The sequence below is a fragment of the Diceros bicornis genome, chromosome 34, assembly GCF_020826845.1.
Source record: "Diceros bicornis minor isolate mBicDic1 chromosome 34, mDicBic1.mat.cur, whole genome shotgun sequence".
Lineage (NCBI taxonomy): Eukaryota > Metazoa > Chordata > Mammalia > Perissodactyla > Rhinocerotidae > Diceros > Diceros bicornis.
This window is the reverse complement of record NC_080773.1, coordinates 8,011,453-8,036,829: the sequence shown is the minus strand read 5'-3', so window position 1 is coordinate 8,036,829 and position 25,377 is coordinate 8,011,453. Positions and strand designations below refer to the sequence as shown.

General features: G+C 36.1%; 1 protein-coding gene and 1 long non-coding RNA gene across 3 annotated transcripts in view; one reads left to right on the top strand and one right to left on the bottom strand.

The window, feature by feature from the left end:
* Positions 1 to 9,775, bottom strand: part of LOC131397771 (uncharacterized) — a 30,848-nt gene extending 21,073 nt beyond the window's left edge. For both annotated transcript variants that reach the window (XR_009216787.1, XR_009216788.1), the window contains exons 1-2: positions 8,902 to 9,775; positions 6,239 to 6,445 (exon numbers count right to left, since the gene is read on the bottom strand). This is a non-coding gene — a long non-coding RNA (uncharacterized LOC131397771). The remainder of the gene's footprint in view (positions 1 to 6,238; positions 6,446 to 8,901) is intronic.
* Positions 9,776 to 9,966: 191 nt separating this feature from the next.
* Positions 9,967 to 25,377, top strand: part of ZNF529 (zinc finger protein 529) — a 34,812-nt gene continuing 19,401 nt past the window's right edge. Inside the window, exons 1-2 of the mRNA XM_058530816.1 lie at positions 9,967 to 10,029; positions 11,088 to 11,150. Coding sequence (XP_058386799.1) covers positions 10,001 to 10,029; positions 11,088 to 11,150 — 92 coding nt within the window. The 5' untranslated portion in view covers positions 9,967 to 10,000. The remainder of the gene's footprint in view (positions 10,030 to 11,087; positions 11,151 to 25,377) is intronic.

Genomic DNA, 25,377 nt, shown 5'->3' with positions numbered 1-25,377 from the left:
ATAGTGTTCATTTCAAACCAAGGGCATCAGAGGTTTGGGAAATAATTATGGACTTGAGGAATAGGGTAGACAACTCTTTCCACCACACTCAATTCAAATCATGAAGTATTTACTCACTTTTACCTTTGAATATGGGACTGTGGTTCTCCTATTTAAAGGCAAGGCACGGAGTGAATGGTAGGAGGGCCCAGGAATGCCATGAGGAAACCTGCCAATATCTCCCTCACGCCACTGAATGAATATTTCTTCATGCCACTCCTGGAGGCCACATATTATGCATATGACCTATGCATAAGACTTTTGTTAATTAAAGTGACACAAAGATCCTCAAACTCTTTGTTTGAATAAGTAACCCCTCAAGGCATGGGTTATTTTTATACCACTTAATTGAGATATAATTCACATACCAAACAATTCACTAATTTAAAGTGTACAATTCAATGACTTTTAGTATAGTCCACAGTTACACATCCATCACAATTTTAGAACATATCCTTATCCCCAAAACAAATTCTACTCCTTTTAGTCCCCATATGCTCCAGCCCTAGGCAAACACTAATACACTCTGTCTCTACAGATTTGCCTATTCATTTTATGTAAATGAAATTATACTATATGTGGTCCTTTGTGACTACCTTCTTTTATTTAGCATAATGTTTTGAAGGTTCATGTAGTAGGATGTATCAGTATTCATTTCTTTTTATTGCTGAATACTATTCCATTGTATGGATATGCCACATTTTATCTGTTCATCAGTTGATGGACGTTTGAGTTGTTTACATTTTTTGGCTATTATGAATAATGCTGCTATGAACATTTATGTGTGTGTTTCATGTGGACAAATATTTTCATTTCTCAGGTTTATACCTGGGGTGAACTGTGGATCTATGTTTAACCATTTGATGAACTGCCAGATTGTTTTTCCACAGTAACTGCACCATTTTACATTCCCACCAGCAGTGTATGTGAGTTTTGATTTCTCCACATCCTTGTCAATACTTATCTTTATTCTTGATTATAGCAAACCTAGTGGGTGTGAAGTAATATCTCATATTGTTTTGCTTTGCATTTCCCTGATGGTTAAAAGACGGTCATGGCATTTTAGTATACCTTTATGCTGGAAGGGAATAAACAGAATTCCCTCAACATAAAAACTCTCAAAGTATTTATGGCTTTTAGTAAAACACAGATGACAGTTTAAAACTTACTACTAGAGCAACAAATTGTGAAGTAAATAACTAATTAGGTTTACAGAGGATTTAGAAGGTAAGGGACAGGAGAGTAAGGCTGATATTTAATGTTCTCAATTCAATACTTTATCAGGTTCTTTGAAAAAGATTTTATGACAGAATGTTGTCACTTCCCCGGGAGCTCCATAGGGAGAGGGAGGACATTTCCTCCATATTTTTCTAAGATGTCTTTTTACTACTGTTAATTAGGTGGGTCTGTATCCTTAGGCTCACAAGTTTACTTGTTTGCATTATAAGACAAAACAGGACAGAAAAGCTCAAAATATATTATAAGGAAATGGAAAATGCAGAAGATAATTTTTTAAAGATACAATGTAATGCAGAGCATGTAATATTCTACAGTTAGGATGAGATTTCATGTTCCATCTTGTACAATACTGTCTTTGCCTGATCTCTCATTGTCACCTCTCTGCCTCATGATGAACATCTGGGCTGCGTAAACAATGTGGCATGTAAACCAAGAAACAATAACATACTTATTAGCTCACAAGCTGTAAGGGTAAATGTAAGATGTTGCTTAGAGATCCATAGTTACTGAACCAGCTGGGAACTGAGCTGTGTGGTGTTGTTACATATCATTAAGCTTCACATCCAGTGATGGATCCAGTCAGGATCCAGGTTCTCATTACCTCCTATCCCACCAAAACCCAATCACCCATATTGCCACTGCTGAGGAATAAAGGAAAGTGGACATGTCAAGGTGACTGAAAGTAGTTAATAAATAAGCAAGAATTCATAGTAATCTCTTCTGTATGCATAGTGCCTTATGCTATACAAAGCAATTTTCCAGCTATTATTTTAGTTTAGTTTTGAGACAGGTAGAAAAACACTAGTTTACTGAGTGACAACACTGCAGACACTTCATATACTTTGTCTCATTTCGTTCTCACAACAGATCAAGTGAAGAGGACTAATTCCCTCCATTTACTGATGACAGGTATAGGAGGAATGTTGTCTTCATTTTTTACTGAAGAGTATGAGGCTCAGTAATATTAAGGGATATATATAACTAAATATGGTGCAGGTGGGGATCAAATCTAGATTTGTTGACCCCAGAGCTCATGAACATTGTCCTGCAACTGACTGTCTCTCCTGAGCTTGGATCTAGGAACATCTGCTGGGCAGGAGGCAGCGCATTTCTACATCAAATTATACAAAAACTTCACACTCATCCTTTAGCTCCTATAAACCTCTGGACTGGGAGTAATGGGAAGGCAGGAAGCAGAAAGTGATATGCCTGAATATTTAACCAGTTCTCTTTCCTCTTCTCTGCAGTCAGCATTTGGGTTTGTTGTGTTTCTCCCCACAAACTCAGAAAGGCAAGGACACTGCACTTCAGCCTTAGCAACCTCACCAACATGCTCTTCTGCTCAGTCTTCATCCTCCAAGAGCTGTTACCAGGCCTCCCTTTAGCTCACAGCCCATCTCCCCACTTTCTTTTTAATCAAGCTTGTACTTGCTTCTTCTGTTGATTTCTATGGGATCAATCAAGTCTTCTTTATTCTGCTTTCCCCTCTACTGTATTAAAAATATTATATTGCTTTTAGAGGTTATCTTTAATTTTTTAAACTTGTATCTTTGATTTGTAATTAATTTGTATCTCAAAACAGTCCTTGGAATACTTTAAGTACTTTCTTTGTATTGTTATCTGGTGCTTTTAATCTAATTTGTTTTGAAATACCATTAAAATTAATCACTATTACTTAGTATAAGCTTACTTAGACCTTCCAGCATATTTACCAATTTATCTCATAATATCTTTCTGGGTTTAACTTACTTCTTGCTAACGTACATCCTTTAGAAATTGTCCAGTGAGTCTATGAAAGAACCCTCCATCTTTCTCTTAAAATGTCTTTATTTTGCCCCATTTTTTATTGTTATTTCTCCTTTATCACTTTGAAGATATTATTCCATTGTCTTCTAATCTCTCATGTGCCTAATCATTCCTTTTAAGTAACATTTGTTTTCTTTCTTTCTCTCTTTCAAAAGATTTCCTTGTAATTTTGCAGTATCATCATGATGTGTCTAGGTATTACATCTGCTTTCATTAACCTACTTGAGACTTATTGATCTTGAAATCATGACTTTCTTCAATTATGAAAAGTTCTAAACAATTTTCTTTTCTGCTGCCTCCTCTCCTTTATTTTTCTCCTTTTATGACATTTCTTGGACACGTATTGGACCTTTTTACTTTCTTCCATATCTCTTAGTTTCTCTTTTATATTCCACTTTATCTCTGTGCTGCATTCTAGGTAATTCCTCAGATATATCTTTAAGTCCAACCATTTACTTTTCAGTTGTGTTAATTGTTTAAGTTCTCTATTCTATACTTTCAATCGATTTTTTATTTCTGGTAATTCTCTTTGTTCTTTTTAATATCTGCAGTTTCTTTTTATATAGTGTGCTTTTGTTATGAGTTTTCCATTTTAAACATTTATTTTATATTCTTTCATGTTGCCATATTATACACGGTTATAGTGGGTGCCAACTTTTTTCTCCCCAGTTTTATTGATATAATTAACATACAACTCCATATAAGCTTAAGGTGCACAGCATAATGACCTGACACATATATATTGTGAAATGATTACCACATTAAGTTTAGTTAACATCTGGCACCTTACATGGTTATAAAAATTTTTTTTCCTTGTGATAAGAACTTTTAAGATTTACTCTCTTAGGAACTTGCATATAATATACCATACAGAATTGTTAACTGTAGTCATTGTGTTTTTGTTGTACATTCCATCCCCACTACTTATTTGTACCTTTTGACCACCTTCACTCAATTTCCACCTCCCCAACTTTCTTATTTCTTTACCTGCTGACTCTCCCATGATGGCTTTTTCCTTGTTGATCTGTAGTTTTTGTTTTGATTCATTTCAGTGGGGAAGTGGTTTTTTAATTTTTTTAACCGAATGTTATGCGCCGAGTTGAAAGAATATCTAAAACAGTGTTGTTACATTTATTTCTTGCTGAGTTGCTGTTAAGGGCTTCAGTAGAACTCAACCACGTTCCCTATGTAGGAATTTTTTTAATTAAAAAATTAAATTTCTTTAATAAATACACAGAGATTCCTTTTTCCTATTTCTTCTTGAGTCAGTTTTGGGAAGCTGTGCTTTTCAAGCAATTAGTTCATTTCATCTAAGTTGTCTAATTTATTGACATCAAGTTGTTCATAATATTCTCTTATTTTTTACTATCTGTAGGATATCTCCATTTTCATTCCTGACATTGGCAATTTGTGTTTTCTCTTTTATGAACTAGTCTTAACAGGGATTTATAAATTTTAAAAATCTTTCCAAATAAAACAGCTTCTGGTTTTGTTCATTTTCTCCATTGTTGGCTAATTCACTGATTTCTGTCCATTTTTATTTTTCTTCTACTTATTTTGGGTTTATTCTTTTTCTAGTTTCTTTTAAACCGTTCTTCATTTAAAAAAATTGTGATAAAATCCACATAACATAAAATTTACTATCTTAACCATTTTAAAGTGTATAGTTCAGTACTGTTAAGTATATTCACATTGTTGTGAAACCAATCTCCAGAACTTTTTCATCCTGCAAAACTGAAACCATATCCATTAAACAACAAATCTCCATTTCCTCCTCCCCAGCTCCTGGCAACCATCATCCCACTTTCTGTTTCTATGAGTGACTACTCTAGATACTTCATGTAAGTGGAACCATATAGTATTTGTCTTTTTGTGACTGGCTTATTTCACTTAGGATAATGTCCTCAAGGTTCTCCATGCTGTAGCATGTGTCAGAATTTTCTTCCTTTTTAAGGGTGAATAATATTCCATTATATGTATATACCACATTTTGCTTATCCATTCATCCATTAATGGATATTTAGGTTGCTTCTACCTTCTGGCTATTGTGAATAATGCTGCTATGAATTTCCTGTTTTTTAATATAGTTATTTAACATCCCTCTAGACACTGTTTTAGCTGCATCTATCAAATTTTGTTAATGTTGTATTGTCATTTTCATTTAGTTCAAAATGTTTTCTAATTTCCCTTATGATTTGTTTTTTAACCCATGGGTTATTTAGAGGTGTGTTATTTAATTTCCATGTATTGAGGGATTTTGTAGATTTCCTATTGTTACTGATTTCTAACTTACATCTCTTGTTGAGAACATATTCTGTAATTAAATCTTTTTGAACTTTATTGAGACTTATTTTATGGTCTAGTGCACAGTCTATCTTGGTGAATGTCCGCGTATAGGAATTAAATGTAATTTTTCAGTTGTGGCATGTAGTGTTCTGTAAACATCAATTAGGTCATGTTGATAGATTGTGTTTTTAACATCTTCTATATACTACTGCAAATTTTGCCTATATGTTCTATCAATTACTGAGACGTGATTACAGATTTCCAACTATAATTGTGGATTTGTCTCTGTTCTGTTGTTTTTGCTTCATGAAATTTAATGCTCTCATAATGAGTTCATACCAGTATACATATTCCTGATGAACAGATATATGCATACACATTCCTAATGCATCACTTTTTTGATTATGTTACATCTCTATCTCTTGTAATACACACTGTCTTGAGGTCTACTGTCTGATATTACCCTAGCAATGACAACTTCTTATACTTATGTATGTATTTTTCTGGGCCAGTTTTTAAGTTAATTTCTTGGCTTAGACGTTCTGTATCACCCATGCAGTATAAAACTAAGTATTTACATTCCATATTCCCAGGTCAAGTCCTAGAGTTTCCAAGTCCCCTGGGTGAGCTCCCCACTTCCACTATCCCCCTAAAAAAATCCAGAGACTGCACACTCCCTCATCTCTTTGGGCCAGTGAGTAGCATTTTTCTAGAAATAGTTTATAGGACTAAGCAAGGTCTTAGTTCCAGCTCTCTGCCCCCTGTTCCTGTGTAGAAATTAGAACTCCAGACCTCAGTTAGAGGTCTTAAGCATTATATATGGGATAAAAATTTCTTTGGGGTTTCTGAGGTGTCAGCTTAAGGTTACCTTTGCATTTACTGTTTTGATTCATCTCCTTGTTTCTGGATGCAGAATTTTCCTTCTTTCTTTCCTTTTGAACTTGACAATTTTTAAGACATTTTCTTTAGTTTAGATGGCATTTCTATGTGTTTGTAGGGGGAGTAGGTACAGGCATCGATTTGTTATGCCCCTCTTTTTAAAAAATTTCTTCTGCACTTTGTTCTTGCCTTGTACCTGGAGGAAGGAAAAAAACTGGAATGATTTCTTCACCTTGTAGAAAACCTAAGGGAGGAGTGGAGAGGAAAACAAGAATGGGCAGTATTGAATTAACGTCTAAAGGAAGGCTTAGGGCACTATTCCTTCTTTTACTGAGGTTCAAGGCCTGCTCTATTCCTAGGCTCCTGTCACCATGGACCTGCTCCTCTTGTCCTCTCTCTTCTCTAGTGCTTTAGTATGTAGAGAGAGTAGGTTTTCCTTTCTGCTCTTTCAACCAAAGACTACTTCCATGGCTTTGATGCCTGTTACAGAGTGGAAGCATATAAATGGGACAAAGCAATCCTGGGATATGACTACAAAGGAGAGATGAAGAAACATGATCCAGAGGGTGAGTTGGAGGGGAACACAGTGTAACACGGGGACCTCCGTTCTTCCCATACACCAACATTGTAATCGACTGATTTTACTTCCGTCTTTACTCACTAGAAAACCAAGGTCTATGGACATAATCAAATCTTTTCCTTGTTTAAGCTCTTATAAGCACTCACTACTCAGACATAAAATCACTGCCTAGACAAGAAAGGTTCATTCAAGGAATAGATTCTTATTTAATTCAAGAGAATGTATTTCTGTTTGTGGGCACGAGAAAGGAGCTGCTGAGTGAAATACTCAATTAATAAGTGAAAATTAGTTAAAATTAGAAGCACTTGGAGAAGGCACAGGTTTATCTGGCAAGAATAAAAGGAAACGTGGACCAATTTCATGAAAGGCAATCATATCTCCAAGAAGTTTCATATATGCTAGGGGGAAAAAGACTATTTCAGACAGGAGAGAAGAAACATCACCTCATCTAAGCCCCAGCTTTAGGATTTGCAAGAGAGAACCTTTGCTCTTTTGGGTTGCTTTTTAGAAAAGTAAACAAGGGAGAGAAGGGTGGCAAAAGAAGCCATGTGAAACCTCACTTACCTTAGAGTTTCCATAATAACTTGGTTAAGTAGTGAACATTTACTATTAAATATTAATTAATAATCATTATGCTAAATATTAACTACTCAGTAATATGGTTGGGGAAATGGAGAAGAAACGGATTATGTACTTTTCCACACTGCAGGCTCCAATCAGATAACAGAAATTTTTCCTTTAAATGAGTTTGAAATATTGATTTTTACAGTAAATATTTTTATTAGAAAATGATTATTTTAATTACTATGAGATGACTTTGTGATTAGAAGTATTTCAGATACTTTTCCTTGGCTTAGAGTGTCTGAAAGAGTTATTAAATCACCCATGATTTCATCCAGGAACAGGGGAAAAAAAAAAAACCTCACTCAAATCTGTTAAAAGTAGTACATAGAGGTAAAAAGAAAGTATTTTTCTTGTGTGCTACCTATTGAGTCCTAGTCATTTCAACATATTAAAATTAGCTCATATGGTATTCCAAGTATGCAATACTATCATCTAGAAATTATAATTTTACCTCCTACTTTCCAAATCTTTTGTTTAATAACATATGTAAGTTTAAGGTATACAATGTGATGATTTGATGTATATATGGTGAAATGATCACCACAACAAGGTTAATTAATACCTCCAATCTCTCATATAATTACTTGTTTTTGGTCGTAACAACATTTAAAATCTACTCTCTTAACTTTCAAGTATATAATACACAGTATTGTTAATTATAGTCACCATGTTGTACATTAGATCCCCAGAACTTATCCCTCTTATACCTGGAAGTTTGTACCATTTGACCAACATCTCTCCACTTCTCCCACTCCCCCCTCCCACCATTCTACTCTCTATTTCAATGAGTTCAGTTCTTTTGGATTCTACATATAAGTGAGAACATACAGTATTTGTCTTTCTGTCTGACTTATTTTACTTAGCATAATGCCCTCGAGGTCCATACATATATATATACACACATCACATTCTCTTTATCCATTCGTTGGTCAGTGGACACTTAGGTTGTTTCCATGTCTTGGCCATTGTGAAGAGTGTTGTAGTGAACATGGAAGTACAGATCTCTCTTTGATATCCTGTTTTTACTTCCTTTGGATCTTATACTGCTATTTGACTTGATTAGAAAGTTATAATTCTGCAAGCAGAACCAAAATGACACATACCTAACGAGGCACATAGAGTTTCTCAGTCATCCACTAATATCACTTACGTGGTGAGCCACTTTCACAGTCACCATGGAATGAACACACAAAAATGATAAATAAGAGTTGGTACAGATAATGTTTCAGTTTCCTATGTTCTCATCCACTTCACAAAACCACAATCCCACAGAACCTACATGACATTCACAGCTACATTGAGCCCATCTCATAATTCCATAAAAGAATATCAAATCAAACTCAGAAACCACTTACTCCATAGTCACATATAGTCTCAAACCCAAATCACTCACAACTAATCATTCTACAAGGTTTGTCAGCTTCTTAGAAAGTTAAATATAAACTTACCTATTACCCAGTATTTTTTCTTCTAGGTATTTCCCCAGGAGAAATGGAAACATGCCAGCTTTATTTATAATATATACATAACCTGGAAATACACTAAATGTTCATCAAAAGAAAAATGAATAAACAAAATGTGGCATATTGGCACAATGGAATGCTGTTCAGAAATTAACAGAATGAACTACACAACATTAATAAATCTTACAGAACTAGAATGAGCTAAAGGAGACAGGGACTTGCAGAAGTGACAAAACTCAATTACGGAGACGTATACAAACCAGAACCACAGCTGTCTCTGTTGTGACACTGACCGGAAAAGGACACTAGAGGACTTCCAGGCGGCGACGGCCTAACACACGCACAGGGCGGGCCCACGCACACCGCGCCGCGGCTCCGGCCTTCTCAGGGCAAAACTGACACAAACAGGCACGACAACAACAAAACCCGTCACCTGTGGTTCACGACCACGGACCCGGGGTCCCGCACGTACAGGCCTGAGTGAAGCGGCACCGGCTCCCAGCTCTCCTTCTCCGACGCGAACTCCAGCCCCCGCCTCAGCCCTTCCCAGCCCGGCTCCCTCACCCGGTCCCTCCCCTCCTCGAGCCTCCCCGGCCGGGGCTTCCGGTTCTCACCCGGTCCTCCCGGACCCAGGCTTTTCCGTTTTCCTCCTCAGCCCGCCCCGGGCGGGCTTCCGGTTCCCTTTTCTGCTCTCCCCGGCCCAGGTCCGTGATTCCTGCCTCGGCTCGGGCTCTCGTTCCTTCCGCCACCCACCCTCGCTCCCAGACCACCATCACCTGGCGCTCCGGCGTCCGGAGGAAGCAGAGCGGCGACCCTCCGCCGGGGGCGAGCGCCCAGCCCCGGCCCTCCCAGGAGGCTCGCGGCCGCGGCGCGGCCCCCGCGGCAGTGCGCTCAGCGCTCCGCTAGACCATCTGGACACTGTCGGTGATGGACTACGTTTCCCACAGGCCCCAGGGCCGCGAGTGAACGTCGACCTTTGGTTCCCCTTCCGGTGTCGTGGTGCTTATTGGGTTATGCCCGGTGAGTCGAGGTGACCCGGGGCGGGGGTGCGCTCGCCGGGAGGCGTCAGGCTCCTGGGGTGCGGATGGGCCGTGTGGAGCCTGGAGCCCGTGTGTGCGTGAGCCGCGGACGCGATGGTGGCGGGGGCTGTTGTTTGTGGCGGGGGCTGTTGTTTGTGGCGGCGTCGTTGTGGCGTGTTACTCCGCGGGAGTGCGTGTGTGTGAGCGAGAGAGAAACAAGAGTGTGAGTGCGAAGGGGCCCTGGAGGGCCCTGACTGATACCCAATTGGGCTCGTGGGAACTGTCAGTGGGGGCGGGGCCACTTGTGTGACCGAGGTCTTTGGTGACGAGGGTGTCTGACACTCTGACCGAGTGATCTGTGATAGCTCTGTTGTGACCGACTGTAAGTGTGAACGCAGTGGAGTGTGGTTTTTTTTTTTTTTCAATGAGGTTGTAGGAGTTTGGACCAATGAACCTGTAGGAGTGTGTAAAAATTTTTTTTACTTATATGCACATATATCCTTATGTGTATATATATATATCCATATATATCTCACCTTGTTGCAGTACCCAGCCTAGTGCTTAACACAGAGCGGGCACTGGTGACATGAGTGCTGCCCACCCAGGGTCCAATTGTAGGTTGCACGGTTTCTTGGAAGTGTTTCCCTGGATTCTCTTCTGTCGTTGTATCCTATAGTCACTTCCATCTAGCTGTAGAGAAATGGTTGTCAGAGGGGAAGTCATGAATTTCACCCCTAGAATGAAAGTGCCAAGCAGAAAAGTACATCCTAAGTCATGGGATAGGAATTTAGGCTTGCACTTGCCTTCAAGACAGGCTTCTGGGAAAACATGAGGGGGAGGGCACAGGTGTAGGATTCCTTCCTGGGTGAACCTCTCTTGGATGCACTTTAGAGGCCATTTACACGTTTATGAACCACAGCATTCCCTGAGCTGTGCCCTCTAGAAACTGCTGTGAACTTACATTCCAGCTCTGGGCATAGGTGATGCTGACCTTTTTCTCTGATACTGGCAAAAGTCAGCAGGATTCTAGTTTCTCTCTTACTTCCATCTGGGTGTGTTTTTGGTGGGTAATGGGCCATGTCTGATGGTGAACAGTGTGTGATTATTTAGCCAGTCCAGGGTCTCACAAGTCCCTTCTTCTTGGTCCTGTAGTTCTGCAAGAGAAGCTCCTGAAGTGGAGGAGAGCATTGCTACTTACATAATGGCCCGTTCAAGGTCAGTTTGTGTTTACTTGTTGTTCTGTCATACGTTTTTGTTTTACAGAACATAAAATATTTGCTTTGCTTCTCCTAAATTGCCCTACCTAATTGTGACCTATCCATTTACCTTCCCTTCCCAATTAATAATGAGACCATAGAGATGGGTCCCCTTGTCTTCCAGTGCCTTTCCAAATACCCTATTCCTGTCCAGTTAATATTCACATACCCATTGGGTAAATCATTCACTTCCCCCATGTATTCTTTTCTTCCCAAAGGATGATATAGAAATACAACTCGTGGAGGATAAATTAATGACTTCTTTTAGAGTGTAATTTGTTAAGGAAGAGACCAGTGGTTAGGTGGAATAATACACCAGATATCTTTGATTTTATTCACAGACTTGATTTTCAAACAGAGCAAGGTAGGAAATGGTTTGAATGAGTCCAGCCAGTAAGTGAGAAAGTTGGCTTTGGAGACATTTAGGAGTGGGACTATGATGGGAGTTTTGTAAAGAGAGGTCTATGTGAACAAGGGCAGGGAGCTTTTCCAGAGAATCCATGAGATTTGAGTGGTGACAACCAAGTCTTGTTTGAGGTTTGACAGTATGACTTTGTTTCAGACCACGTATTGGTGTGGACTGAGAGAGGCAGCATGGTATAGTAGTATTTGAGTCTAAAGCAGCACTGTCTAATGGAAATGGAATGCAAGCCACTCATGTGGTTTTAAAATTTCTATTGAAAAGTAAAAAGAAACAGTTGAAATTAATTTTGGTAAGGCATCTTATTTAAACTAATATATCTAAAATATTATTTCAACATGCAATATAAAAAAACTGAGATATTTTACATTCATATCTTCATAATGTTTTCAAAATCTGGTGCATATTTTACTGTTATAGCACTTCTCACTTTGGATGCTAAATTTTCAATGGTTGAGGTGAAATATAATCGCACCAAAACAATGAAATTGTGTTTAATTGAAAAACATTTTATATCACTTTTGTGTTTTAATTAAAATTAAATTAAAAAATCAGTTCCTTGTTCACACTAGCCACATTTCAAGGTCAATAGTTATTAATCTTTGTCTTTTACAATTTCTTGTTGTAAAATGTAGATAATTACATCACTGCCTTAGGGTTTTTATGAGCAATTGATACATTAATCTGGGCAAAGCCCTAGAGCACTTAATATGGGCCTTGCACTTAATAAGTCCTCAAGGGAAAAAAAAAAGCTGTTGTTATTATGTGGACAGTCTAATAAATTTTCTGTAAGTTAAGAGCAATGAAAATATACAGTTAATTTTGATAAGCACTTAAAAGGAATTTTTAAAAGCCAGATATGCAAATGTCCTAGAATAGAAATTCTTAACCTGAAGCAATTTGACTCTTATTTTGGTGTTCACAGGGGACCACAGATCTATTGAAATGGTGTTCACAGGGGACCACAGATCTATTGAAATTGTGTTCAAAATTATTCTATATAATTTCTAATATGTTTTGTTTGCGGAATGTCTGTAACTTCATGGGGTTACATAAAGTATATATAAGCTTTAAAATTAAGTTAATCACATTACATAAATGTGATGTAATACCATGCAGAAAAGAAACTGTGGAGTTAGTCAAAAGGAAAAATGATTAAGATATAATGTTATACAATATTTTTACATAGGAAAAAGAACACTTCAAATTGTTAATATTGTATATGAATTGATCTTACTAAGATTGCATTTGTAAGCAATCTTGCAAGAATATATCTAAAATGGTATTAGTTATTGAATAATAAAGTAAAGGAATGAAGCCACGTATAATAAGCACGTACTCTGTACACACACATTTCTGCCTCCTTTACATGCATTTTCTTATTTAGTCTGAAAATGCCACCTTCCTGAATATTATTAGTTCAGGTATGTGAATAGTGAGTGTGCCCTACTGCATTAGTGAGATACAGCAAAAGGATGTTCACAAGTTTGTAGGAGTAATTTATTTCACTCTCAGATTTCCTTGATGTTCCTACTCATTTTGAAGATCTTTTTGCTTACAATGTCCTTAAACAGAAGGAAAACTTGCCTCCAACTCTGTTAAATCTGTTAAGTGGAAATAACTTACTTATATGTTTCTGATGATGAAATTAATGCAGGTTTGTTGCAAAATACTCAGTTTTTAAGGAACTTATACAGGAGAAAGTTAATAATTACCCATACTCTCATAATAATCATTTAATGTACATTCTTCTAAACTTTTTCTCTCTGGGTGTGTTTTTCTTTTTTTTTGAGATATAATTAGTTTCAGGTGAACAACATAATAATTCGTTATTTACATTTATTTTGAAATGACCACCATAATAAATCTAGTTAATATCCATCACCACACATAGTTACAAATTTTTTTCCTTGTGATGAGAACTTGCAAGATATTCTCTTAGCAACTCTCAAATATACAATACAATATTATTCACTATAATTACCATGCTGTACATTATATCCCCATGACTTATTTATTTTATAACTAGAAGTTTGTACCTTTTGACTACCTTCACCCATTTTGTCTACCCTTCCCCCCGACCTCTGGCAACCACCAGTCTGTTCTCTGTTACCTATGAGTTTGTTTGTTTTTTAAGATTCTACATATAAGTGAGATGATATAGTGTTTGTCTTTCTCTGACTTATTTCACTTAGCATAATGCCCTCAAGGTCCATCCATGTTGTCACCAATGGCAAGTTTTCCTTCTTTTTTATGGCTGAATAATATTCCATTGTGTGTGTGTGTATAAAAAGTTATATATATTTTGGTATATATATATACACAAAAAGATATATGTACCCCCATGTTCATGCAGCATTAATTATAATAGCCAAGACATGGTAACAACTTAAGTATTCATTGATGGATGAATGGATGAAGAAAATGTGGTATGTAAATATATACCTATATGTAACACACATATATGTGTAACACAATTAGTAACAGCCAAAGATAAGATTCACAAACTGAATTTTGGATGACAGATTCTATGTTCTTTATTATGACAGTATACAACCTCCAATCATTTTTTCAATCTAATTGTGTAATTCATTAAAAATGTTTTTCCTCAACATTAATATGGATCAGTGTCGTCATTGTTAAATACCACATACATATTAATAACATATAGCTGACTGTACTTTATTTAACCTATTGCCTACCCTTAGATATTTAGAATTATCATAAACTACTCTGTGATGTAGATCTGTGTAATAGAATTTTATCTACTTTTATATCTGTTTCTTAAGGAAAAATTTCTAGAAGCTGCATTTATAGGTCAAACATCAGATATGTATTAGGCGCCTACAATATGCCAATCTTGTTCATGTTACTTGTGGGGATACCAGCATTAAAGAGACATAGTTGCTACCCCTTAACATGTTTATAATTTATTGTATAATATAAACTATGAATAGGAGTAAAACTATGGTAAGGTATGATAAAGACCATTAAAGAAAAGAGATGACATGCCTTTGGAGTTGATGAGGAGAGACATCATGGAGGCAACCCCAAGGCTGTTAGGTTTTGACCAACTTATACTAAAGCCATGGTTTGTCAGAGTTCCCCAAACCCATCCTCAGATTTGATGATTTGCTAGGACTTACAGAACTAAGAAAAACTCTTATGCTCGTGGTTATGGTTTATTGCAGTGAAAAGGTACAAATTAAAATCAGCAAAGAGAAAAGTCACACAGAGTGAAGTCCAGGAGAAACTAGATGTGAGCTTCCAATGGAATCACACAGACAGCACTTAATTCTTCCAGCAACAATTTGTAACAACATGTGAAGTGAGCCTGGGAAGCTCACCTGAGTCTCAGTGTCCAGGGTTTTTAGTGAGGGTGAGTCGCATAGACATGGAGCACCTGTGTGACTGGCCTTAGCTACTCAGTCTCAAGTCCCTGCAGAGGTCAAGTTGATGTAGTGCAGCCTAGGGCCCCTGGCAAACAAAAAGAGTTGTTTGTCATAAATCACATTGTTAGCATAAACTATCTGGCATAGACCAAAGATGCTCTTATCAAGAAGGATATTATAAGGGCTCAGAGGTTCTCTCTCAGGAGCTGGTCAGTGGCCATTACTTTGGAAAGTGTAGGGTTTGAGTACTCTGAGCCCACTGAGTTAATTCTTTACTGCACCCATAAGATATCCATGGAGGTGAATGAATTTATTTAATATTTAAATTTAATATTTAAAGCATAAATATATAATATTTATGCTTTAGTATATTTTGTTAGGTTATATACTATTTCTAACTTTCCAGCGAATTACTCATGCTCAGGTTTCACTCCATAATAAATTCTGAACTACAGAGGCAAGAACCAGAGTTAGAACTGGCTATGTAGTAAAAGAAGCGTGGACAAAACTCAGCTCTGCCACTTACTTTTGTGTGTATTTTCCTGTATTTTTTTCCTAATTGAAACATAACAATGTAAACTACACAGACCATATTCTAAAGTTTGATTGTTTTTAACGTGTGTGTATATATATATATGTGTGTGTGTGTATGTAACCATCACACAGGTAAGATATAGCATATTTCCAGCACTCTGGGATGCTCCCTCTGTTTCCCGCCAGTCATTACAAATTTGCCCCTACTCCCAACAAAGGTAACCACTATTCTTATCACTAGTACAATAGATTAGTTTTAACTAGCTTGGAAGTTAATATAAATGGAAACTTACATTATGTATATTTTTATCTGGCCTCTTGCTCAACCTCATGTTTATGAGAATTATCTGCTGTTTGTTCAGTTTTATTGTTAAGTAATCTTCCATTATAGAAATATATCCAATTTTATTTTTCCTTACTTGTATTGATGGACATTTGGGTCATTAACAGTATTAAAAAATGCAGCTAAAAATCATTTGTTTACATATTTTTTGACGGAGAGAAACTTATTTCTTTTGGGCCTATACAGAAGACTGAAACTGCTAAGTTACAGTGTATATATTGCTTTATCGATCTTGTGAAATAGTTGCTGAAAGTTGAAATAGTTTGCACTCAACAACAATAAGGAGTTTACAGTTGTAACAAGTAAGGAATGCATAAATTAACTTCTAGGGCAGAGGTCAACAAGCTTTTTTCTGTAAAAGGACAGACATTAAATATTTATGCTTTGTGGATTATACGGTCTCTGTTACACCTGCTCAACTCTGCCACTGTAGCACACAAACAGCTATAGATGATATGTTAAGTGAATGAGTGTGGCTGTGTTCCAATAAAACTATGTACAAAAACAGGCAGAGGGCCAGATTTGGTCTGTGGCTGTAGTTGGCTGATTCCTGCTCTAGCACTGTGTTTCTAAACCTTTTTTCCATTATTGCCCTCCCCAGGAGCATTTTTAGATCACTTTTTTCCTAATTGGGCACCCCCATGAAATTTTAGAACCACAGATGTACCTGTTTATTTGTTTATGTACAGTGTGTATATCTGTGCTTTATACATAAAAGGAGTAAGATTTTTTTGCCCCCTCAAACCAATTTTCACACATTTGGGGCAATATTACCCTCATTGAGAATACATGCTCTAGTATAACCACTAAAAGAATTATATGAGGATATATAAGAGAAAATCTAATAGTGGAGAAGAAGTGCAATAATAAATAATACTTGATTAATCCAAAAAAGTGAAGAAAAGAGGGAGAGCCGAGTGCAGATGGGACAAATTGGAAACAAAAAGCAGAGCAACAGGCTTAAATCCTATAAAGTACTTTAAAGGTAAAAGGACTAAACACTCCAAATAAAGACACTGTCAGATTGGATTAAAAAAAAAAAGAACTCATTTGCTATTTACAAGAGATACATTTGAAATAAAAGGACCCAGAAATATTGAAGATAAAAGAATAAAAAGAGATACAGTACGCTAATGCTACAAGAAAGTTGATAAAAGCAATATTATATCTCCAAAGTGTATTTGAAGCCAAGGAGTATTCTGAACAATAAAGGAGCATATTTCATAATGGTCAGGGGGTCATTTTGAAAGGAAGAGAAAACAATACTTACTTTGTTTGGACCAACGTACATAGCTTCAAAGTGTATAAACAAACATTAACAAAATTAAACTGAAAAAAATACAAATCTATTATCATACTTGAAGATTGAACACACGTCTTTCAGGAATATATACAACATGGAGTATAAACGTCTGTGTGGGCAGGTAGAGTTTTAGTGTGGTAGAGGCTGCTAGGTTTTGTTAGTGCTGTGTTCTACTCTCTGTCTGTGGCAGCCAGGCAGGAGGTTCTAATGTGCATGGTGTCATCCCTTCTCAGCTCTGGAAGGTGCGGATAGGGGAGGACGATCTGCTTAGGGCATGTCTGAGTGGCACGATCTCAAGTCCAAATCCACATCAACGAAGTAGTGGACTGGCTAGACACCTTTTTGCTGCAGTGTCTGTTCTCTACATCAGTGCAGAAGGGCCTCTACTCTGAGTCCATTACTGAAGAACTCTGTTCCCTGAGGTTTGTCTGTTGTCCATCTTATTGCATACATTTTGTAAGTGCAGGAGGAGATGTTTGAAAGCAGGAAGATAGAAGAAAAAATTGTATTAATTCAAGTCATTTTGTGAGCTGTGAGACACATCTAGTCTAATAGCTTCCTTTATCTCCCCCAGCTCTGGCATCTATGGAATCTGCTTCTCCAACCAATGAACCAAAGAAAGACTGACCAATTTTTTTTCCTGCTACTCCATATTTATTTATAACAGCTTTATTGAGGCATATTCACATACTACACAATTCACCCATTCAAAGTATACAGTTTAGTGTTTTTTAGTGTACAGTCATGTACCACATAACAATGTTTTGGTCAAAATAGACCAAATATATGACTGTGGTCCCATAAGATTAGTACCATAAAGCCTAGGTGTGTAGTAGGCTGTACCATCTAGGTTTCTGTAAGTACACTCTATGATGTTTGCACAACAATGAAATTGCCTAACATTTCTCAGAATGTATCCCTGTTGTTAAGCAATGCATGACTATATTCACAGACATGTGCATACATCACCACCACTAATATTAGAACATTTTCATCACCTCAGAAACCCCATATCCTTGATTGAGCTATCACCCTTATCCCTCTATTCCACCACCCCACATCTGAGCCCCCAGAAAACATTAATATACATTTTGTCTTACAAGTTGCCTATTATAGTCCTTTCATATAAATGGAATCATATAATATGTGGTTTTTTGTGTTTGATTTCTTTCACTTAACATGTTTTCAAGGTCCATTCATGTTTTAACATATCTCAGTGCTTCCTTCGTTTTTATGACAGAATAACATTCTGTTATATGGATATACCACATTTATCCATTCATCAACTTATGGACATTTGAGTATTTTTCACCTTTTGACTATTATGAATAATGCTGCAAATTTGTATACAAATTTTTGTGTGGACATAGATTTTCATTTCTCTTTTGTATATAACTAGCAGATGAAGTGCTGTGTCATATGGTAACTCTATGTTTAACATTTTGAGGAACTGCCTGACTATTTTCCAAAGTGACTGCACTATTTTAAATTCCCATCAGCAGTGTATGAGGGTTCTGATTTATCCACATCCTCGCCAATACTTGTTATTATCTGACTTTTTGTAGATATCCCAGGAGGTATAAAGTAGTATCTCATTGTGGTTTTTTAAAATACTATGCTACAATATATGTAAATAAGATTTACCATATTAATCATTTTTAAGGTTCCAGTTCAGTGATATTAAGTACATTCATATTGTTGTGCTACCCTCACCACAGCCCATCTCCAAAACTTTCTCATCTTCCCAAACTGAAACTTTGTACCCATAGTGACATGTTTTGATTCTCTTCTCTTTTCCTTTTGTGTATATCCTATAGATATCTAGTTTGTGGTTACCATAAGACCTACATATTACATCCCAAAGTTATAAGTCTATTTTAAATTGATACTAACTTAACTTCAATCACATAGAAAAAATACTCCTTCACCTACTTTAGGTTATTGAAGTCACAAATTACATCTTTATGTATTGTGTACCTATTAACATAGATGTATAACTATTTTTTATGCATTTGTCTTTTAAATTCTGTGGAAAACAAAAAGTGGAGTTACAAACCAAAATTACAATATATACATATACATATATATATTTGCCCGTGTATTTTCCTCTACTGGAGATCTTTATATCTTCATATGGGTTTGAGTTACCGTCTAGTTTCCTTCCATTCCAACCTGAAGGTGTCCCTTTAGCATTTCTGGTAGGGAATGTCTAGTGGTAATGACCTCCCTCAGCTTTTCTTTATCTGGGACAGTCTTCATTTCTCCCTCGTTTTTGAAAGACAGTTTTGTCAGATACAAAATTCTCAGGTGTCATTTTTCTTTCATCACTAAATATATCATCCTGCTGCCTTCTGTACTTCAAGATTTCTTCTGCAAAATCCTCTGATAATCATATTGAGGATTCCTTGTACATGATGAGTCTCTTTTCTGTTGCTATTAACATTCTTTGTCTTTCAACAGCTGTGATGTTGGTACAGGTCTCTTGGAGTTTATCCCAGTTTTTAGTTCATTTAGCTTCTTTGAAGTTTTTGGCATTATTTCTTCAAATAATCATGGCCCCTTTCTCTCTCTTTTTTCCTTTTGGGACTCCTATAATGCAGGTATTGGTCTGCTTGATGTTTTCCCATAAGTCCCTTAGGCTCTGTTCACTTTTCTTCATTGTTCTTTTTTTTAGCTCCTCAGACTTGCTAATTTCAAATGAACTGTTTTTAAATGTGCTGATTCTTTCTTCTGCCTGTTCGAGTCTGGTATTGACTCCCTCGACTGAATTTTTCAATTCCGTTATTGTATTTTTCAGCTCCAGAATTTCTTTTTGGTTCCTTTTTTAAAAAATAATTTCTCTCTCTTTGATAATATTCTCATTTTGTTCATGTCATTTTCCTGATTTCCTTTACTCCTTTGTCCATGTTTTCTTTTAGCTCTTTGAGCATATTTGACAGTTGTTTTAAAGTCTTTGTCTAATAATTCCAATGCCTGTGTTTCTTCAAGAACAATTTCTGAATATTTAGTTCTTTTGATTGGACTAGGTTTTCCTGTTTCTTTGTATGCCTTGTGATCTTCTGTTGAAAATTGGGAATTTGATAAAACAGCCTCCTCTCCCTGTCCTTGCAAACTGGTGGGGAAGACCATCACCTATCAGTAAGGCATGTTCTGAGCCTTGGGATCATCCCAGGGTGAAAACCTAATGTCGTCTTAGCTTTTTTCTAGGAATGTATCATGACCACGCCTGTAGATGTGCTTTTTTTTTCCGTTTTCTCCGGTACACACAGCTGCTTTTAAATGTTTTAATTTCCAAAGAATCTCACCCTATCGTCTTTTTATGGCTTTAGGAGATCTATTTCTCTCCCTGCAGTCTTTTGCCCCAGGCATCTACAGGTCTGCAATCCCTCTGCAGCTTTTATATACCATAGTACCCACCACTGCCTTCCGTGGCCTTTTGCAACATGATATCTGAGCTGTGCCACCTTTACCTGTCTGAACTCCAAGTAAGGTAAAACAGAAAGCAGTCCATTGGGCAGCCCACAAACAAGTCAGAATGTTGCAAATTAGTTCTGTTTTGCTCCTTCCAGCTCAATGGAGAGAAATGTGAACTGGGCAACTTCTTCCTAACTGCAAGCAGTGGAGTAAGGACAGGTGAAAGTGTCACAAATTTTTCTATCATTTTGAATGTAGTTTTACTTGATTAGGCATTTGCTTGGTTGCTGTGGGTCTTTGAGTGATTTCTAGAACTCCTATAAATTTATTTTATCCAGTTTCTAGCCTGTTTTTCTTTTTTTTTTTTCAATGTTCCTGTAAAAGAACAATGGCCTTGAGTTTCCAAGTCTGCCACCTTGCTGATGTCACTCTCATTGTGGCTTTGATATGCATTTCCCTGACGATGACTTTTAGCATCTTGTTGACCATTTGTATATCTTCTTTGGAAAATGTCTGTTGAAGTCTTTTGCCAATTTCAACTTCAGTTGTTGGTCTTTGTTGTTGAGTTTAGGAAACTTTATATAATTTGGCTATTAAACCCTTATCAGATATATGATTTGCAAATATTTTCTCTCATTTTGTAGGTTGTTTTTTCAGTTTTTCCTGTAATGTTTTTTGATGCACAAAGATTTTAATTTTGAGAAAGCCCAAAATTTTAATTTTTTTCTTGTTACTTGTGCTTTTGATGTCATATCTAAGAATCCATTGCCAAATCTAAAGTCATGACGATTTACTCCTTTATTTTATTCTAAGAGTTTTATAGTTTTAGCTCTTATATTTGGGTCTTTGATCTATTTTCTGTTGATTTTTATATATATTGTGAGGAAAAGGGGAATTTCTTTCTTTTGCATGTTGATATACTTTTTTCCCAGCACCATTTGTTGAAAAGACTGTCCTTCTCAAGGGTCTCAGCACCCGTGTAAAAAATCAGTTGACCATGGTCACATGGATTTAATTTTCAATCAATTCTATTCTGTTGACCAATATATCTAGCCTTATACCAATGTCTCACTGTATTGATTACTGTAGCTTTATAGTAACTTTTGAATTGTGAAGTGTCAGTCCTCCAACTTTGTTCTTTTCTCAGATTGTTTTGGCTATTCTGAATCCCTTGCAATTTCATATGAATTTTAAAATCAGCATGTCAATTTCTACAAAGAAGCCAGCGAGGATTGTGATAGGAGTTGCAGTGAATCTGTAGATCGCTTTGAGAAATATTGCCATCTTACTATTAAGTAGTCCAATTCATGAACATGTGATGTTTTTCCATTTAAGTAACTTCTTTAATTTCTTTCACTAGTGTTCTGTATTTTTTAAAGTATACAATTTACACTTTTGTTAAATTTATTGCTAAGTATTTTATTCTTTTGGATACTGTTATAAATGGAATTATTTTCTTAACTTAATTCAGATTGTTATTGTACATCTATAGAAGTACAATTGATTTTTGCATATTGATTTGTTTTTTTTTTTAATTTTATTTATTTATTTTTTCCCCCAAAGCCCCAGTAGATAGTTGTATGTCATAGCTTCACATCCTTCTAGTTGCTGTATGTGGGACGTGGCCTCAGCATGGCCAGACAAGCTGTGCATCGTGCGCGCCAGGGATCCGAACCCGGGCCACCAGTTGCGGAGCGCGTGCACTTAACTGCTAAGCCACGGGGCCTGGCCCTGCATATTGATTTGTATTCTGCAGTCTTGCTGAGTTTGTTTATAATTCTAATAGTGTTTTAGTGGATTTTTTTAGGATTTTCTGTATACATGGTCATGTCTTCTGTTAATGGAGATTGTTTTCTTTTTTTATTTCCAATATGGTTGCCTTTATTTCTTTATCTTTCTTATTTGTTCTTGCTAGACCACTAGAACGATGTTGATTAGAAGAAACAGAAATGTATGTCCTTGTCTTGTTTCTTATCTTAGAGGATAAGCACCATTAAGTTTGATGTAGCTGTCACTTTATCATGTTTAAATAGTTCCCTTTTCTTCCTAGGTTCTTGACTGTCTTTTGTTTGGAAAGGGTTGTGGGTTTTGTCAAATGCTTTTTCTTCAAGTATGAAGATGATTGTGTGATTTTTATTTTTTATTATATTGATATGGTGTTTTTAGATATTAAATCAACCTTGCATGCCGGGGACAAATCCCACTTGGTTACGGTATATAATTCTTTTTGTATGTTCCTGGATTCAGTTTCCTGGTGTTTTGTTAAGAGTTTTTGCATTCATATTTATAAAAGATATTGGCCATAGTTGCCTTTTTGGGTAATGTCTTTGTCTGATTTTCCTGTCTGGTTAATACTGTCTTCATAGAATGAGTTACAAAGTTTTTGCTCCTCTTTTACTTCTTAAAGAGTTTGTGAAGAATTAGTATTACTTTAAATGTTTTGGTTGAATTTAACAGTGAAGTTATGTGGACCTTGGCTTTTCCTTGTGGGTAGTTTTTTGATTACTAATTCAGTCTATATACTTATTATAGGTTTATTCAGATTTTATGTTGTCATGAGTAAGTTTGGTAGTTTGTATGTTTCTAGGAATTTGTCCAATTCATCTAGGTTTTCTAATTTGTTGGTGTTCATTGTATTCCTTTATAATCAATGTTTATTTCTGTACGGTTGGTAGTAATGTCCCCTCTTTCACTTATGATTCTAGTAATTTGAGCCTTCTTTCTAGTCATTCTAGATTATCTAAAAGTTTGTGAACTTTTAAAATCTTTTCAAAAAACCAGCTTTTGGTTTAATTTATTTTCTCTATTATTTTTTTACATTCTGTATCTTTAATTTCCACTGCAATCTTTATTATTTCCTTCCTTGTGCTTGCTTTCGATTTAGTTTGCTCTTCTTTTCCCAGTGCCTTCTGGTGAAAGGTTAGATTTGACTTAGGTATTTCTTTTTAATTATAGGCATTTTAAGCTGTAAATTTTCTTCTAAGCACTGCTTTAGCTGCATCTCATAAGTTTTTATGTGTTGTGTCTTCATTGTATTAGTCACAAAATATTTTCTAGTTTCTCTTGTGTTCTCTTTTTTCATATATTCTATTTCCCTGTTGATCTTTTCCGTAATTGTTCTATCCATTATGAATGTGGAGTATTGAAGTCTCTGACCATTATTGATGAATTGTTTCTTTGTCTCTTCATTTCAGTCAGTTTGTTTTAATTGTGGTAAAATATACATAACATAGAATTTGCTGTTTTAACCATTTTAAAGTATACAATTCAATGGCATTAAGTACATCTACCGTGTTGTGTAACCATCACTGCTATCTAGTTCCAGAACTTTTTCATCACCCCAACAGGAAACCCTGAACGCCATAAGCAATCACTCCCCATTGCCCCTTCCCCAAGCCCTTGCAACAACTAATTTTTCAATCCCTATGGTTTTGCCTGTTTTGGATATTTCATATAAATGAAATAAGAATAAGTGGCCCTTTGTTTCTGGCCTCTTTCACTTAGCATAATGTTTTCAACATCATCGTGTTTTCAACAACATGATGTAACATGTACGGCTAAATAATATTATTTTTTAATAATATAATTTATTATTTAATATTATTTTAATTTAATATTATAAGCCTTTCCTTTGGATGGCTTAATAACATTCAATTGTGTTGTGGTTTGTTTTATGGCCTAAAATATGGTCTCTCTTAGAGAATATTCCGTTTGTACTTGAGAAGAATATGTATTCTGCTGTTATTTGGTCGAGTGTTCAGTATATGTCTGGGAGGTCTAGCTGATTTACAGTGTTGCTGTAGTCATCTATTTCCCAATTAGCTTTTGTCTAGTTTTTCTATCCATTATTGAAGTTAGTTTACTGAAGTCTCCAGTATTATAGAACTGTCTTTTTCTCCCCTCAATCCTGTCAATTATTTCTTCATATAATTTGGGGCTTTAAGGCATATATGTATATAATTGTTATATCTTCTTGACAGAGTGACCCTTTTATCAATATATAATGTGTTTCTTTGTCTCTTCTAAGAATAATTGACTTAAAGCATATTTGGTCTGATATTAGTATAGCCATTCAGCACTCTTTGATGACTATTTGTATGTAATGTATTATTCCATCCATTTATTTTCAACCTATGTATATCTTTGGATCTAACATGAGTCTCTTATAGATGGCATGCAGCTGGGCCATATTTTTTATCCATTCTGCCATTTTGATACTTGTTTTCTATATATACTGTGTCATCTTTGTTTTTCTATCCTTGATTACTGACTCATTTTCTGTTTAACTGATTTTCTTATACTTTACCATTTTGATTCCCTCTTTTCCTATTCATTATACCTTTTAGTTATTTTCTCAGCATTTATCCTGGAGATTACAACTAAAATTTTACATTTATAACAAACTAGTTTGAAATAAAACCAACTTTGTTCAGGGTCCCCAAGACCACTCTCAGGTTCAGTGATTTGCTAGAAGGACTCACATAACTCAGAAAGGCTGTTGTACTCACAGTTATGGTTGTTTTCAAGTGACAGGATACAGATTAAAATCAATAAATGCTGGATATTCCAGGGGCTGGAGGTAATCTACCAGGGACTGGTCAAGGGCCTAGACCTTGCTATGGAATGGGCAGGGTTTAAACATTCCAGACCTGCTGAGGCAACCCTTTACTGCACACCACCTTAGCTGTAATAGTATATAAAATTTCTGCTCCTATACATTCCATCCCTCCCTTTTTATGTTGTTTTTGTCTCAGATTATATTTTTACACATTGTGTGCC